The sequence below is a fragment of the Budorcas taxicolor genome, chromosome 6 (genome assembly GCF_023091745.1).
Source record: "Budorcas taxicolor isolate Tak-1 chromosome 6, Takin1.1, whole genome shotgun sequence".
In the NCBI taxonomy this organism is placed as follows: Eukaryota; Metazoa; Chordata; class Mammalia; order Artiodactyla; family Bovidae; genus Budorcas; species Budorcas taxicolor.
In genome coordinates, this window is record NC_068915.1 from 42,462,044 (window position 1) to 42,480,870 (window position 18,827).

The 18,827-nt window shown below is 40.6% G+C and overlaps 1 protein-coding gene across 2 annotated transcripts in view; it reads right to left on the reverse strand.

Moving 5' to 3' along the window:
- Positions 1 to 864: 864 nt before the first annotated feature.
- ADGRA3 (adhesion G protein-coupled receptor A3) overlaps positions 865 to 18,827 on the reverse strand; it is a 128,608-nt gene continuing 110,645 nt past the window's right edge. For both annotated transcript variants that reach the window (XM_052641894.1, XM_052641895.1), the window contains 5 exons: positions 17,028 to 17,152; positions 15,847 to 15,970; positions 6,660 to 6,805; positions 2,571 to 2,666; positions 865 to 2,429 (listed from right to left, as the gene is read on the reverse strand). In XM_052641894.1, the coding sequence (XP_052497854.1) occupies positions 1,187 to 2,429; positions 2,571 to 2,666; positions 6,660 to 6,805; positions 15,847 to 15,970; positions 17,028 to 17,152 (1,734 nt within the window). In that variant the 3' untranslated portion in view covers positions 865 to 1,186. The remainder of the gene's footprint in view (positions 2,430 to 2,570; positions 2,667 to 6,659; positions 6,806 to 15,846; positions 15,971 to 17,027; positions 17,153 to 18,827) is intronic.

Genomic DNA, 18,827 nt, shown 5'->3' on the forward strand with positions numbered 1-18,827 from the left:
AGGTTCATACATGGGAAAGGGATTAAGAGGCACAAACTTTCAGTTAAAACACAAGTAACTTATGGGGATGCAATGTACAGTATAAGGGATAGAATCAATAATATTTTAAGTGCTTTTATAATGACAAATGGTAGCTAGACTTACTGTGGTGATCATTGTCTTTGTAATGTATAAAAATCTGAAACTAATATAATATTGTAAGTCAAATTATACTTCAATTAATAAGAAATAACAGGGATCTCGGTGGTGGTCCAGTGGCTAAGACTTTTTCCTCCTAGTGCAGAGGGTTTGGGTTTAATCCTTGGCCAAGGAACTAGATCCCCACATACCACAACTAAAGAGTTTGTATGCCACAACTGAAGATCTTGCATACTGGAAATGAGACCCAGTGAAGCCAAATAGCAACTAAAGATCCCACATGCCACAACTGAGACTCAGCACAGCCAAACAAGTATTTTTTTAAAAAGCAAAAAAATAACGTGTTTGAAAAAAAAAAATAAGTAAACCAATATATAAACCACTGAAAAGCCACAAAAATATAAAAAAGTAGTATTAATAAGACGAAAGTGATAGGGTGAAAATAAGGTAATTTACGAAGTTTTTAGGCATTTGCATTTTCAAAAAAGATTGTGAGATTAAAAAAAAAAAAAAAACTTACAGTACTTAAAATAGTATTTACAAATTACGTCACTCCAGAAGCCATTTGATTTATATGCCATCATCAGTGAAGCTGATCATGTAAAAAATCTGATAATTGATTTATGTATAATTCAGGTTAAACTATCCCAATGCACAAACTTCATTAAATTAGAACTAAATGCTTCTGGGACTGTAAAATGTAAAAATGTAAGACTGACACAATGACAAACACCTATTTATTGTATTAAATACAAGCCTGAAACGTTAAGTAGATATTACAGATTTCAAGAAAATTACATTTCAGATTCCCAATGTCTTGCTGGTGCTTTGACATGTAAAACGCTGTTTTAGAGGCTTTTTCCAAAATTCATAAAAAAGCAACACTTGGGGGATATAAAATACACAAAATCCAAAACTTAAAAGTTTATTCAAAATTCTTTTGAATCCCTAAGGTGGCTGTAAACAGTCTGCTTTTACATGTTCATAGCTTAGAGGAATGTGACTATCACAGTTTATATGGGTTTCTTACCCAGGAAGCCCACCAACTCTACACAGTAGTTTCGTGTTTCCATAACCCAGTCCTCACATTGCCAGTGCTATCCGTACCCAGCAAGGGTCCCTCCTGCCCACTGCTTTTGATTGGTCCGTTCTGAATGGCCAAGTTCAGGCCGTAAGACTTCTGCTGACTTTCAAGTTCAACTACAGTTGGCTTCCTTACCGCATCTTTTTTACTAGTAGTTGAAACAGGCTTTTCAAAATTCCTGCTGCTTTTGGGAAGCGTGCTACAGGCATCGCTGCTATCTTGTTGGGGGGGGTTGTACTGTCTCTCTCTGTAGGCTAAGTACGCCCTCCGACTCCGAGAGTGTCCTTCATTACTGCCCAGCCGACTTTTCGGCAGGCCATTCTGCACACTGCCTTCCACGCTAGTGGGGACATCGTAGGCATATTCTCTGAGGACCGTGAGTCTGCTGGCCCGGTGCCCTTTACTTCTGTTTTTATGATGGCGGCTTGGGTGCATATTTGTTCGAAATGGAACTTCTAAAGGCGCCACATGCATTTTAATATCATTGTCCATTGAATGTTCTGTCAGACTGTTGTCAAGCTGAGGCGTGGCATTCAAAGGGAGGGAATTGGTGTGGCACTGGGCCGCGGCAGCCTGCAAGTTGGTTAATTTGCAGCCCTGGGAGGAGTTTTTGAAGCTCGAAGCACTCTTGTTTGTGCATGAAGATTCTGCGCTGCTGTTGGTGCACTTGGGAGCCTCCCCACTCGGCCCGCTGGAGCTGGGGGGCTGCACGTTGACCTGGACTGAATAGGCACTCCGTCCTGGGCAGCAAGTCATGATCCATGCGAGCCTGACATCCTCCCTGTTCACACAATGGTGAACCACGATGAACGCACTGAGGCTCAAACACGTGGCTCCAAAAAAGAAGCTAAAAACCAAATCCAAAGGGTAATACAAAGAAACAGCCAAGGCCCCAAACATCCACAGGGTGACATACAAGAGCAAGGTAAGGCTGGCCCCCAGAAGCTGAGCATGGAAAGTGTGTTCGTTTCCCAGGGCCGATGTGGAGATCAGGGACAGAGACATGGAGTCCTGATGACTGACTTCTCCGTTTTCATTGGCTGCCAGCCGCTGCTGCTCCTCGGTGGGCTCCTTCAGCTCATATTTGCGCTCAGGGTGTCTTTTCAATTGAATAAATATGCTGAGAAAGTACATACAGTTTACAAAAGTGATGAAGCTGGCGGGCCCATAGAAGGCTCCCAAGGAGGGTTCCCATGCCATCCAGCAACTAGGAAAGAAAATGGAGAACCAGCTCAGATGCTCCATATGTCAAGGAACTGTTTAAAAAGTTGCACTAAGCTTTAGCTCCTAGGAAACAGTTCAAGGGGAAGCAACCAACTCAGGTACAAAGAGAACACTGAATACTCACTAGGGTGCATTGGGCCGACTGCCGTAATTCTTGATGTTTGCTGCTGCAGTGATGCCACAAACTATGATGGGTATACCACCACCGATCAGGTAGAACCTAGCAGGGGCAATGATGGAAACAATAGCTCATCAATCTAATTTGTTTAGGTTTACACATTGTAGGATCTCATTTCTGCAGAAGGTATTCCTTAAAGATTAATCACTATTTCAATAAATCAGGAGAGGTTAACATTTGCAGGCTCCTTTGTTAACAGTAACATTTTTTTTTAAGTTTTTATTTATTCTTGATTTGTTTAGTTTAAAAAAGCAGAAGATCTACCACGTTTGAGTTGAAGGAAAGCTGATCAACTTCTGCCACCCTGTGGGCAGGCGAAGTAACACCCAGTTCCTGCAGGTAGGGCTTTAATTTATACTTGTTTCTTTTAGATTCAGCCAGTGGAGCAGAAAGTTAGTCCACTGCAAAATGGACTTGAAGATCCCATTGTGCCACTGTTCACACTAAAAATGTAACAACATCGTTTATTCATTAATGCCAGGCTAAACCTGCATATTAATGCTTAGCAGGACCTGCTAGATCTAATGTCCTGCTGCTGTGTATGCTTATCCTCAGTCAGCTGAAATGGGGGTAAGGAAGGTACCTGGAACCCAGGTGCCCACAGCACTTGGGCTCTTCCTCACCAACTGCTCACAGACCTGCTGGGAGGAACTGAGGGAGACAGAGTGCTGGCTGGTTCTCGGAAGAACAACTTTTGGGGCAGAGGGGAGCAGCTTCTCTGAGTTCTCTGAAAAGATCCTAGGGAACTTTCTGGCCTGGAGAGCTACCCCTGGGTACAGCCAGTCTTAACTCTGTGTTTGCCAGGTCCAGAGACCAGTCCACATGCTGAATTGGCTGGATAAAGGCAATGTTCACAACGCATTTTCCCATGTATTTTTTTCTTAGTCATGCTTATGGGTACTAAAAATCTTCAATATGATATTACTGCTGAAAAAGACAGCTAATTACTCCCATGAAACTATAACCATGTCTTTTATTCCACAGATTAGAGGAAGGCCAACATTTGTGACCCTGCCCTTCTTCCTGTTGAACCAATTCATAGCTGCTTCTGACCTGACAAAGAAGCATCAGTTCACCCAAATTTGTCTGAGTTCCACAGTACTCTCTGCCACTCCTTCCCCACCTCCACTCCAGGACTGCCTGCTACCAACTAATTCTTATTTTAAAGCTTTAAATCTACTTCTCCACTGCTTTTTCCTTCCAGCCTATATGTACGTTCACATTTTCTCCATCTTCTAAAACTTTTCTTCAACTTACCATCTTCTTTCTTTGCTCCCTTTGGTGACAAACACCTGGAAACAACAGCACCAACATGTGCCTCACCTTTATTGTGAGGTGACGCTGCTTCCAACCTACCGTGCTACTGAAACTGCCCTCTCTGGGGCCAGCAGACTCAAGACAAGTCTGTGCCCATCATCCATGTAGCCCAGATGCTGAATTTCCTTAAGCTCCAGAACCCGGAGGAAGGAGGGCAGCCTACAGGGTGAACCTGACCGTCTACAGCAAAGGGCATACCCGCCGGCCACAGGAGACTACATAGGCTTTGGCGATCAGACTGCCTTCTACTAAACCCTTTGTGTTTTTAACCACCTAAAAGAAAGGAAACACAACAGAAACGAACAGCTGCACGAGGAAGGATCCCTGTCTCTTAGCCAAACACCATCCCTCTCAGGCCCTTTAACACCACTGACAAATCGCATCCTAGAATCTGGCTGTGGCCAAGCACTCCTTCTGTTCCTTGCCGCTCAGTGAACCACTCTCCCCTCAATTTTCAGTGTTCTCTTTCAGTTCTTCCCTTTATCTGCTATGGCCCATCTACTCAAGTATGGCCCATACTTGATATGGCCTAGGGATCATTGTTAACTGACTTTTCCCTGGAAGAGCTCATTCCTTATCACTGCTTCAATGAACACATGTGAACACATCTCCTGTCCTGTCAAGGGGACACAGAGTGTGTCCTCTCTGCTGAGCACCAGACTCTGCAAATGTAAACTTTCCATGAGAAAGTATGGGTGAGCCCACTTCCCCTGTGCTTACCCTCCCTGGGTGCCCCCACCCACTTTTCCTCTGTGACTTTCTCAGCTGATGGATGCGCCTTCTGCAGAAGGACCCTAGCGAACTGGAGCAGACAACCTGCAGCCACCTTCAAATCCCCGTACAGAGCTCCCAAATGCAGCTAGTCATCAGTCCTAAAGAAACTGCCTCAAGTTTCTGAACATGTGTCCTCTCTAACCTCCATGCCGCTGTGCCGGTGGCAGTCCTCATCTGTTGTTCAGTCACTCAATCGTGTCGGGCTCTTGGTGACCCCATGGACTGCAGCATGCCAGGCTTCCCTGTCCTTCACCATTTCCCAGAGCTCACTTAAACTCATGTCCATCCAGTCGGTGACGCCATCCAACCATCTCGTCCTCTGTCACGCCCTTCTCCACTTGCCTTCAATCTTTCTGAGCATCAGGGTCGTTTCTAATGAGTCCGTTCTTCACATCAGGTGACCTAAGTATTGGGAGCTTCAGCTTCAGCATCATTCTTTCCAAAGAATATTCAGAAGTGATTTCCTTTAGGATGGACTGGTTGGATCTTGCAGTTGGAGGGATTCTTAAGTCTTCTCCAACACCACAGTTCAAAAGCATCAATTCTTCAGCACTCAGCCTTCTTTATGGTCTTAACTCTCACATCTGTACATGACTATTGGAAAAAACATAGCATTGACTACACAGACCTTTGTCAGCAAAATCTCTGCTTTTTAATATGCTGTCCAGGTTTGTCATAGCTTTTCCTCCAAGAAGCAAGCATCTTTAATTTCATGGCTGAAGTCATCATCTGCAGTGATTTTGGAGCCCAAGAAAATAAAGCCTGTCACTGTTTCCATTGTTTCACCATCTCTTTGCCATGAAGTGATAGCACTGGATGCCACGATCCTAGTTTTTTTGTTGAGTTTTAAGCCAGCTTTTTCACTCTCCTCTTTCACCTTCATCAAGAGGCTCTTTAGTTCTTCACTTTCTGCCATAAAGGTGGTGCCATCTGTTTATGTGAGGTTATTGATATTTCTCCTGGTAATCTTGATTCCAGCTTGTGCTTCATCCAGCCCAGCATTTCACATGATGTATTCGGTATATAAGTTAAATAAGCAGGGTGACAATACACAGCCTTGAAATACTCCTTTCCCAATTTTGAAATGGGCAGAAGACCCTATGCAGTAATCATGGGGATCTCCTAATGACCTCAGTGGAATTATTTGTACATGTCTCCTACTTTCGGGCATTCTAATGTATAGCCCACAATTTAATCTGGCCCTCTAAAACCTGAAACTCAGCTTTTACTCTGAATCATGCTACTCTACACCATAAACCCTAGGTTCCAGCCACAGTCAAACCGCACTTCTCAAATTTGTTCAGCTTGCGATATGATCCTGTATCTGAAGTGCCACCTCTGCCCTTTATGTGGTAGTCAAGCTATTCTTAATTGCCGCCCCCTCTCCCTGGCCCCTCAGAATTACAGTTCCTTTTGGCGCTTTCAGAGAATGTACTTCCACTCCAGCTCTCACACAGCTACAGTAGTTCTTCTCACACCTGTCTCCTCTACTCGTCCAGAATAATAGTTCATTGACAACTGATTTAAATTATGATATTAGGAATGGCACAACACCAAAACTGTTTTTGCTTTCTTGGAGAGTAACGACACTGATACATACTTGAGAAGACTGAAATCTACTAAATGACCTCAAGGAAATAAAAACAACTAATATTTTAAGAGTCTATTCCACGGCCAGTACCGTCCGTCTGAAATGCTTTACACATTAAGTCACTTATGCCTCACAACAAGTCTATGAAAGAGAATCATTCCCACTTTCTAGATAAGACAGAAAGACAAGAGAGGATACGGAACTTCACAAAGAACTCCCAGCTGCAAGGCTGCTTACAAGTCTATTCTTCCGCCTTCCGAAGTTCACTCAGTAATTTTTTGTTATGACCATACTTCATTAAATTAATATGTGTGGACATGTAACAGAAGATAGTACATGAAGATATTGGATACCTGAGCATTGGTCTTGGTGGAGGTGGCAGCTCATCGGGATCCTGGCATCTTTTAGCTTTTTTAGTGACTTGTTTGTAGATGTTCCGAGCTGTCACTCCCACCCATAGTACTGTAGCAAGAGTGGAATAATGAAGAATTATTCCAACCTAGAAAGAAGAATACATGAACTAAAATGAAAAAACAAAATTCCCCTTTACAATCAAAATATAATAATTGCCAGTAAGCTTCCTCAAAAAGACTGGTAAGTTATTTTGAATATCTGACTCAAAAACTGTACAAAGCTATATTCTAACGATCCATTCCTTTGCCCGCTAATGAACAAAGAAAGCACTCTAACAGACATGTAATAGAGGACTGAATCTATAGTTGAATATAGGAGGCCCACGGACTACAACTTATACCTAAGATGACACTAAGCATACCATGGAATTCATTCCTGGACAACAGTAAACCAAAGCCATGTTTCCCATAGATGCTATGTTATAAATCAGAGTTGAGTTCCTAAAGTCCATTTAAAGAGGAATGCAGATGTCAAGGGTAAGTGAGAGCGAAAGTTGCTCAATCGTGTCCGACTCTTTGCGACCCCATGGACTATACAGTCCATGGAATCCTCCAGGCCATAATACTGGAGTGCGGTAGCCTTTCCCTTCTCCAGGGAATATTCCCAACCGAGGGATTGAACCCAGGTCTCCCACACTGCAGGTTGATTCTTTACCAGCTGAGCCACAAGGGATGCCCAAGAATACTGGAATGGGTAGCCTATCCCTTCTCCGGGAGATCTTCCCGACCCAGGAATCAAACTGGGGTCTCCTGCATTGCAGGCGGATTCTTTACCTACTGAGCTATCAGGAGGAGGTCAAGGGTAACTGGAGGGCAAAAGTCACAGCATAGAGAATAAACTTTGGAGTCAGAGACCTGAATAGTTCTAATTCACAGCTTTTATGTATCAAAATGGATGGCAAGTGAGCAGTATAACAGATCAGTGATTATTTGAAATGAGTGAGCTCTAGAATTAACAATTTTGCCTGGTTTTAAAACCAGAATCTACCCCTTGTGACACCTTAGCAAACTCGCAGAATATCTCAAGCACTGTTCTCATTTGTAAACTGAGGATAATATCAAAGTACCATAAGGCTTTAAATAGAACACCCTATATAAAGCATTTAGCACTTTGCCTGGTACATTATACATGATTAAAAATACAGCAATATTTTTATTATTATTAGGAGTATGGTTTTAAGAAAATAACGTCAACATTCTTGAAATTAATGTTCCTCATTTGAACAGCACAAAGACTATCCATAAGCATCCCTAGGGGTTTTTGTAGGGACTGAAAGGGCACAACATCTGGGACATAATAAGTACTCGAAAGACGATGGAGAACTGCAATATAGGTAAGTGATAACACTGAGTTCCTCCCAGGGGGATGATAGGGGGCATGTTTCCCTTGTGAACTGTGTCTGAAGCAATAGCAGTTAAAGATAAAATTCTAGATAAAAATAAATATGAGATAAGAGAGTTTTAAAATCTATTTTAAGAAAAATAAATGCATGGAGCAGCAAGGACATAATTCAACTTTCTTATCTAATTCTAACTTTTGATCCTTTCTTCTTATACAACGATTACAGGTGAAATTCCATGAATGGAAATTTCCAAGGGAGAAAAAAACTTTTTTTAATTCAAAAAGGATGACTCTCCAATCTCAAGAAAATCAAACTGACTGACATCATCAATCCTACGTAAGTAACAGAAGCATCTAGACTGCTAAGGCTCATGTTAATGAGACATGAACCTCATTAGACTTGGTGACATGGAAGTACACAGATTATTTTGCAAGGCAAAAATTAGGGTGGTCACTTGTCCAGGGAAGTCACTAGCCTCTCAATGGCTGAAAGGGCTAGGAGGGTGATGCAGCCTGGCCGAACCAGATGGTCAGAGTTATCTTCATCTTTAAAAAATTTAATTTAATTTTTATTTATTTATATTTTGGTAGTGTTGTGCAACACAGGGGATCTTAGTTCCCCAATCAGTGATCGAACCTACGTCCCCTGCAATGAAAACATGGAGTCTTAACCACTGGACGACCAGGGAAGTCCTCACAGTATCTTCTTCTAAAGCAGAAAACTTGCTCCATGGTTCATACTAGTTTTACTCACTGCACTATAAAAGCAAAGCTTACAGATGCAAGTGGAACAAAAAGCATAAAATAACCCTCTGAGCTATCTGGAGTCACATCAGATGTTGTAAATAAAAATAGTATAATTGGATTTGGTGCATAAAAACCAAAACATTCAAAACCAATCAATGATATTGACTTAAAATTATATCCTCTACTGTTTCTACAGTTTTCTCCGATGTAGAGGTCAAAAGAATGAGACAAGGCTGTAAATAAGCTTCAAAACACAAGTTAAAAATATTTTCAACACAGAAGGTGCAAGATGGAGAATTTTCTTGGTTTAGATCTAAGAGGTAAAACTCAATCTTTAGATTTTGAAGTGTTTCCTATGGCATTTCAAAATTTGCAGAGAAGTGTTCATACTTAAAAGATCCTAAAGCCTTCCAGTTAAACAATTATTACCACAGTGGAATTTTAGGGGTCTAAAGGCACCTGGTAATAGTCACATAAGCAAATCAGCAAATGTTCCATACGAAAGAATAAAGGAGGCACTGAGATCTAGTCCAGCAGCAATGTGCTCCTATCTTTTGGAAAGAGTTGCTTCCTATTTTGGGATTCCCAGGTGGCTCAGCAGTAAAGAATTCACCTGCCAATGCAGGAGACGCAAGGGACGCATGTTTGATCCCTAGGTTGGGAAGATCTCCTAGAGAAGGGAATGGCAAGCCACTCCAGCATTCTTGTCTGAAAAATCCAATGGACAGGGGAGCCTGGTAGGCTACAGTCCTTGGGGTCACAAAGAGTTGGACACAATTGAGCACACATATGTGCCTCCTATTTTATTCTCCATCAGACACTAGGGCTATACTTGAAATATAACCTCACTGTCACAATTTCTGCCGAATAAATCAGATACATGTGGGAAATTTGTAAACAGTTTGGAAATAATCTAATTTATAGGGCATGTAAATGGTTCATTAAATGCAACAGATTAGAACTTAAGAAAGTCACCTTACCTCAAGACATCAATTTTCAAAGCTGCAAAATGGATACAAAAAATTTTCTTGAAGTGTTGGACTTTATATGTTACCTAACCATAAACATTCACATACCAGAGACCAGACATTTTAACAGCTTGGTTTTTAACCACCAACAATACCTACAATAGTGCAGCATACACAGCAAGTGTGCAAAAAAAATCATCTTTAATATTCAGTCTGATATGAATATATATAAAAATTAAGAGCATCCACTACTGAATGCCTGCTATGTACGCCAAAATGTATTAGACAATTTTTTATGTGCTTCTATTTTATCCTTAGTGTCATAATTTGTTTAGTGCTACAGACAAGGAGATAGAGGCTGAAAGAAGTTAAATTATCCTCCAGAGGTCACATGGTCAGTGGTGGGGCAGCAACTCAAACTCAAAGCCTGCGACTCTTCTATTACATCATCCTTGTCCTCAATAATAAGAAGGCAGTGTTAAGGGTGGGGATTGGCAAGGAATACTCAAAGAGACCCATTTGAATCAGGGCTCTGACACCCAAAGGCCCTAGACTTGGGGCAAGTTATTTCTGTTCTCTAAGACTCAATTTCTGTACTAATAAAATATGAGTAAGAATTACTTCCTAGGGTTAATGTGAAAGTTAAGATAACATACTTGCAGTAGCTGGCAAGTAGAAAGCTCTTAACATCCATGGATTGAATCTTTCCCTGGGTATCCTATGTGCCCCTGCAGCAGTCCTCTGGATAACAGAGACCAGAAGACACCTGAGAAGGTCAGCTGGCACAATAGTTAACAGATGAAATCATGGACTGGTAGAGCAAGCAACACGGTGTCCTAAATATCTGCAGCCAAATCCTTTCACTGCATAGCTAGGAAACCAAGGACCAAAAACTAACGATCACACCGTTATCTGGCAGCACATCCTGACCCAGAACCCAGATCTCCTCCAAACCCTGCTGAGTCAACAGCCTCTCCTACTCTATCACTCAACTTCTCAGTTTCCCTTTGGCTCCTTTTGCAAAAGAAAGTTCAAGGCTAGAGCATGCACCCATGGCACCACCCAGAAAGGATGACATAAGAACCAGAGTGGGAAGTCCCTGGCTGGTGGGGCCTTTAATAACTTCAGCCATTACTTCAGGGAAGAAACTGCATTAGAACCTGTTCACACCATTCATAAAATACATGAGCTCTAAAAGGGAGATAGGCCAAAGACAACACTGATCACGTGCACGTAAGAAATGCGTGTAGAAAATGTACGCTTCAGGGTTCAGTTTTAGAGATGGAAGACGAGCCCACCCCATTATTTTGCAGAAGAAACGTGAAGCCCCTACTAGGTTAAGGGGCTTTCCAGGTGTCTAAGTAGGTAAAGAATCTGCCTGAAATGCAGGAGACCCAGGTTTGATCTCTGGGTTGGGAAGATCCCCTGGAGAAGGAAATGGCAACCCATTCCAGCATTTCTTGCCTGGGAAGTCCCATGGGCAGAGGAGATTGGCAGGTTCAGTCCATGGGGGTCACAAAGAGCCAGACACAACTGAATGAACAAACCACCACCACTCGGTCTGTTCATGACGAACATGAGTCTGAGCAAGCTCTGGGAGTTGATGACAGACAGGGAAGCCGGGAATGCTGCAGTCCATGGGTCGCAAAGAGTCGGACATGACGGAGCAACTGAAAGGAACTGAGGTTAAGAGACGAGTCACACAGGCCGTTCTGGCAGACACAGCTGGCTACTAACTGAGTATTAGAAAGATAAAGTGAAGCAAGTCATGTCTGAGTCAGAAATAATAAGAATGATGCTATGTCTTTCACAGAGGAAGAACACTGTAAAAAAAAAAAAACAGAAGAAAACAACATATGAAAACATCAAGAAGCCTGCCTGCCCGACACTTTTTCAGGTGATTCTTTACCTAACAGACATTCTGGAGGCCCTGAAAACTCAGTGCATTTTCCTATCCTTTTCATTCTAGAAATGGTATAAAATACCATTCAGCATGATGAAAGGCAGTCATTTCTACTATGGCCTCTTTCTGTTCATTTCCTTGGTGAAATAAATTTATGTGTCTACTTCCAGAAATCAATGAGTATTTTTAGACAGAATTGAGACTATTACCACCATTGTGTGTTGAGTACTCTAACAGTCTATGTTCAAAATAACTCCAGGGTTGAATGAGTTCTACTATTTGCAAAACAGAGGCCTTTCCTGTACATTTACCTAGTATCTGCTGAGCACCTACTATGCGTCAGGTCTTATACTGATTCCTGGATGAACACTGGTGAATCGAATTGGTATAATCTCCGTCCCTATAGAGCTTCGAGTCCAGGGACAACAAATAGGTAAATGCCAGTCAATTACGCCAGTCAATTACAAAGTTTTGCAGGCACTATGGAATGTTAATCAGCAGCAGAGGATAATGAAGGGAAGAGGTGGAGGGAGTACATCTCTAAAACAGTAAACTGAGACCTACAAAGTGGGAGTCACCCAGGTGAAGAAGGGAGAAAACACAGAAAAGAGAAGCACTATCTTTTGCACACGTATTAAGTTGATTTGGGATCAATTACCTAACTTCTTGTAGGCTTCAAACAAGTTTGATTTCAGATGTATAGTAATGGCCCTAATACAGGGGAATATTCTGCACAGCTAAGAGATAATTATACCAATAACCATCGTAATATTAGCTTACATTACTGAGCACTTACTGTATACCTGGTACTCTGGAGTCATTTAATTCTCTCAACAATTCTTATATATACACACACATACATATTTGAAACTGTTTTACATGAAGAAAATATTGGATTTATCATCAACCTTAGGTTAATGACACATTCTAATGACTGAGCCAAGCACACAAGCGTGGCCTGCCTTAATTTAGTTTCTTAAATAGTTGTTATTAATGTGTCCACGAACCTATCAATAAGACAAAAGGCAAGATCTTGACAAAAGCCTGTATCAGCACCTAAGAACCCCTTCACCCAAGGTAATCATCACCGTTTATCCTATGTTTATCATCCCTTTGCTTTCTTTCTTATACGGTTTTACTGTACCTACGTATTTTCATTAAAAGTACGCTGTTTCATTTTAGTTATGTTTATCTTTATAAAGAAAAATATCAGGATGAATGTAATTTATGGGACTTAATTTTTTCACCTACATTCCTGAGACTGACTCACGCTGCTAGGCCTTGCTGTAATTCATTAATTTTGACTCTTGCATAATATCACCATTTATTCATTCACTCTCTCAGTGATAGGCACTTGGGCTGCTTCCAGGCTTCTGCTACTGTGCAGAGTGCCGCTATGAATATTCACAGACACTCACTCTAAGCCCTGTAGTGGGACTGTGGGAATGTTTACCTGTATAAGGTAAAGCCTCCCAGAGTCATCTGCTTACATTCCTACCCAGTATGTATAAAATGCGTGGATGCACGTGTTCTTCAATACTTGGCACTGCCAGCCTTAATTTTTGCTGACAGAAAAGGCATAATATGGTAGCGATCTGAATTTGCATCTCCGTCACCACCAATGCCGTGTACCCTGGCCCTGTGTCTCTTCTGTTATGAAATGCCTGTCACTCTCACCACTTCTCCAACTGGGCTGTTGGTGCCATTCTCACTGATTAGTTTTTAAAGTATATATTTTTTAATTCTAATGCTCTGTCAGTGGTTATGTATTGAGAATTCGTGCTGTGATATGCTGAGTCGCTCAGCCGTGTCTGACTCTTTGTGACCCCATGGTCTGTATAGTCCATGGAATTCTCCAGGCCAGAATACTGGAGTGGGTAGCCTTTCCCTTCTCCAGGGGATCTTCCCAACCCAGCAATTAAACCCAGGTCTCCCGCACTGCAGGCAGAGTCTTTACCATCTGAGCCACCAGGGAAGCCCATATGTACTGAGAATAGTGTCTTCTAATGTGGAACTTGTCTTCTCACTTTCCTTAGGAATCTTCATTTTTTAAAGAAAAAGATATTATTTTTAATTTAGTCAAAAGTACATCCTTTCTTTTCTAGTCATATTTAAGAAATCCCTCCTTATCCCAAGGATTATGATATTTTCTAATATAAATATTAACACTTTCGTTTAGACTTGTAATATTTAATCTACCCAAAGCTGACTTTTTTAACATGGCATGAAGTACAGACCCACTTTAATCTTTTTCTCCACATAGATTTTCCCCAGCTCCCTTAACTGGACAATGGTCTGTCTTTACCTAGCTGATCAGACACGTGACATCTGTCTCATACCAAAGCTCTGCGTGGGTCTGCTTCCAAGGCTGCTATTCTACTGTGTTGGTTAGGTCAATTTATCTATCCCTACTCTGATGCACAGTTCTAATTTCAACAGCCTCAACAGTTTGGGTGATTAGAAGACTTCCTACTCTACTATTTTTCAGGAGTATCCTATCAATCACTGATCCATCTTTACTTTCATATAAAGACCATCTTATTGAGTTTCATGAAAAATTCTCTTATCTACAGATTATTTAGGAGGAACTGCTACCTCTCTGATTTTAACTTTTCCTATCCTTGGACCTAGTGTATTTCTCCATTTATTTAGGTCTTCTTTAATATACACTAAAATTTTACCTGCAAATCTTGAATATTTTTTATTATTTCTAAGTACTGGATATTTTTTTGATACTTCATAAATGTTACCTTTTCATTAATTATGTTTTCTCTTGGTTACATTTCTGCATCCTAGCAGTACACTTCTGTATATTAAACTACATTAAAAAAAAAAAAACTATATACATAGGAAACTAAGTTTTCCTATTTTTCTAATAATTTATCTGAAAATTACTTTAGCTTTTCTAATGTAAACAGTCACATCATTTGACAACAACTCAATTATTATTCCTAACGTACAGGTGAGAAAATCGAGACACAGAAATGTTAAATATTGACGTCAGGATCAAAGATAATTGCAGTCCTATGCTCACTGCAGTGTTACAACATTCCAGAGTTGCAAACAATCTAAATGTCTATTGATAGATGAATGGATAAAGAAAACGTGGTGTATGCATACAATGACATACATATTCAGTCTTAGAAAGCAAGAAATCCTGTCACATACTACAACATGAATGAACCTTGAGAATGTCATGTTAAATGGAATAAGTTAATCATGGAAGGAAAAGTACTGCATGGTTCCACTTATATACGTTATTTATGAAGTCAGGCTCACAGAGACAGAAGGTAGAATGGTGGGGCCAGGAGGTGAGGGGAAGGGATACAGGAGGTGTCCGTTTCGTAGGTCTAGTTTCAGCCACGCAAGATGAAAAAGTTCTAAAGATCTGCTGTATGTCCTTGGAGTTAATCACCATACAACACACTTAGAAATTGGTTAAGAGGGAAGATCTCATTATATGCAATTTTAAAAAGTTGAACAAATTGCCCATAAAAACACTGGAAAAAGCACAACTGACATCCAAATCCACATAGTCTGAACTGTGAATTTCTATGTGACACTGTTTGCTATGACGCACATAGAAAATAATATGAAAATAAATACAATTTTATGTATTTCCTACTCGTATATTAAGAAGTTTTGTTTTTTTATACTTATACTATTAGAATACTGTTTACTAATGTTATATATGTAATCATTTACTTGAAATTAATAAGAGTTTAAGATTTTTAAATTCTTCATATTTACCATACCTAGGAAGTTTGTTTTTATATCTTATGGTTAAAATCTTTATAATTCCCATTTCCATAAACAGATAAAACAATTTTTAAAATCCTGTCAGAAAATGTTACTTCCTTCAGGTATATCAGAATTTTATAAATTTTTTAAATTCAATGTTTGTCATTATAACAGACACAACAAGTAGCACAAAATTCCCAAAGATAAAAAGACAAGCTCCGTAAGTCATATATCCAGTTGTAAAATTATAATTCAGAACTTGAAGTATACTGCTGAATTATTTAAGTAACATTCAGGTTAACGTTAATTAGCTAAAGAAAAAAAGCTTTAAAGAAACAGTTTTCCTTTTACAGTTAATGAAACATATGAAATTACTTTTTAATACCAGTATATTTTTTTTAATTTTAGTTTTTCACTTTGACTTACTGCTTGGCAGACGCTGGCATTTCTAGTTTGACTTATTCCTCCCACAAAGACCACACAGGTCAGAAAAATATGAAAGCACAAATTCACAAGCATGTGCCAGCCTTTGAGACTGATTCTAATTAAACTGTTAAAACAAAAGGGAAAAAATTAATACTGGGGTTAATATACTTGAAGCTGGACATCTCCAAGTTAACATACCTAATTCGTACAAGGCCAAATATAAATGTGTAAACATTTTATTAAAACATGCTATCACACACACACAGGTTTTGAGAAATCCCTCAACACAATACAATTTCTTAACATTTAACTTTATACACTAAAAAAGACAAGTCAAATGGAACTATTACATCCACTAAAGGCTATACAAATTCTAAATAATAAGAAATATGTCCGCTTTTGTTAGTTATGATGTCTTGTGACAGATGGATTACTTGTTTGCTTCCCAGAAATTTCTGCAAGGTGCCAATCTCTATTTTTCCTGACCTACTAGGATAACACGGTCTAAACAACCAATGCATTTCCTCGTGGCCTTTCATAATGAAATGCTCAAGTCTTTCTTTTTCAAATCAAAATCTCCTTGTTTCTTAACTAAATGTCAAGAAATGTCATATATGTCCAGCTTAAAGATGAAAATACATTCTAGCAAAACCTCTTGAAAGTGTATTACTGCTTAGCAAATCTCTTCAGTTCATTATATCTTACCATAAAATAAAAATTTCTGTACCTTTGCCTCTAATTAACAAAAACCATATCCCACACTTAAATGCCACAAGCTTTCTTAAATGCCATTTGTAAAAGAGACTATCACAACAGGCAAAAATTTATGAAAATAGAAATAATACCACAGTCTGGTTCTGGAAGATACTTCTGCAGGTAACCAGGCTCCACATTACCTCACCCTCATGCCCCACTCCCCAACACACACTTCCCATGTTCTTTGCCAGGTACAAACCCAGCAGGATGACTGGATGTTCTAGAAGATGAGTTTATTACCACGTGCACCTATTATTTATGTCTCGACTTGCATGAAGAAGGCCTGGAGGTACTCTGAAGTAACCGCCCTTACTTTGGAAGGACAGCATGGTATTAAATTAAGTATAAAATTAGGATAAAATTTTATCCTAATTAAACGTGAAACCATGTCCACAGGTCTCTGCAGTCTCAGTTTCATCTCTTACCTGTGATGGTATATGTAACTGGCGATGACCGCTAAGAGGCACAAGAGGAGAACAACAGCAGTCGTGTAGACCACAGGGTGCAGGAGATGGGCTGCCTGGGTAAAGAGTTCGGATCCCGTCAGATCCTGAAGGGAGAATGAAAGCATTATTCTAGGAATGCTCCTCTGGACAGAGCTGTTGGGATTTTCTCAGGGGCTAAAACATACCGATAAAGAGAACTCTGGCCCTTGGATCTCTTCATTGTATCCAAGGGCTGCTTCATGTTATTTCCCTCACCCATTACTATGCCCTCCTAGCTTGCACGGTGTTTAACTACTCATGTAGTATATATAGACACATACATGCACACATACACTCTTCGTACCATAGACCATCTGCTTTATAAATGTGAACACTGACTCTCCTTTAAGGGTAGTGGAGAGGGAAAGCAGTGATTTAGAAGGTCAACCACAGACTTCAGCCTTTTTAATGCCCTCGGCTTCCGTGATGGTTCAGATGGTAAAGAATGCAGGAGACCCAGGTTCGATTCCTCGGTCAGGAAGATCCCATAGAGAAGGGCATGGCAACCCACTTCAGTATTCTTGCCTGGAGAATCCCATGAACAGAGAAGCCTGATGAGCTACAGTCCACGGGGTTGCAAAGAGTCAGAAGTGACTGAGCGACTAACACTTCACTTTCACCCAGCGTGTCACTCTGCACATTCACCAGCTAATAAGGTACAAGACAGCAGTATCTTCAAGTCAATAAAGCCTAACCTCCCACAGTCAAGTTCAACAAATATGAATGGACCAGACACTGTGCGAAGGACAGGGATGTAATGCTAACCCATGCTTCCTGCTCTTGAAGAGCTGAGAAGTCACAGGGTCCTCAGACACACAATGAGATCACAACAATGTTTGATCAACATAAGGGCAGCCATGTGACTGAGAGCTTAGAGATCAAATATCAGTAATAATAAATAATAGCAGATCACTCACAGAGCATTTATCATAAACCAGGCACTGTGCCAGCACCCTACACAGAATAACCTATAAACTAGGTATATTGTTACTCCCATTTTATAGCTTGAAAAACTGAGGCACAAAGAGGTTAAGGGCTGGGAAGATCCGATCTGAAACAGTTTGTGGCTGCCAAGGCTCTGCTCCCTAAAACAAAGCAGACAGTGACTTCCTAAAATGAAAACATCATTTACCTGAAGCCTTCATTCCTGACAAAGGACTGGGGCAGGCTTGGAAGATGTCTCTCCCGGACACCAAGCCAGACAACCAGCTTGTCAGGAGACAAAGCCGCAGATTCACCAGCTCCTGTCACCAAATTCTCTTTTCTAAACCGATTCTGAAAGCTACAAAATGACAGCTAGACGTGGGAAGGAGTTCACAGTGGGATGCACCTCTAGTCAGGAAGTTATTAAGATTAATTCTTCAAACTAGAAAAACCAAGATGATGAAGACAGGAAGGAATGGGTGACAAGACACACGAGACACTGAAGATGGCTCAACAGAAGAGGAGGAAGGAAGGAAGCAGCACATTTTCCTGGGAAGAATCAGTGGTCAACTGTGTATAACAACACATCCAGAAAGATCTATCCGAACACCTTCACAAGTCCCTCACATTAACAAATGACTAACGGAGGCCACAAAGCCTGACAAAAGTCAGAGTTAATGAGAAACTGGAGGTACAACAGGGGAAATTCCACTCCAGCCCACAGTCAGGAGTCACAAGCGGGCTTTTCATCTACGTATTTGATAAATGCCAGCTGTGTGACCACCATGGCCAGGCACTATGCCAAGTACCGGGTAT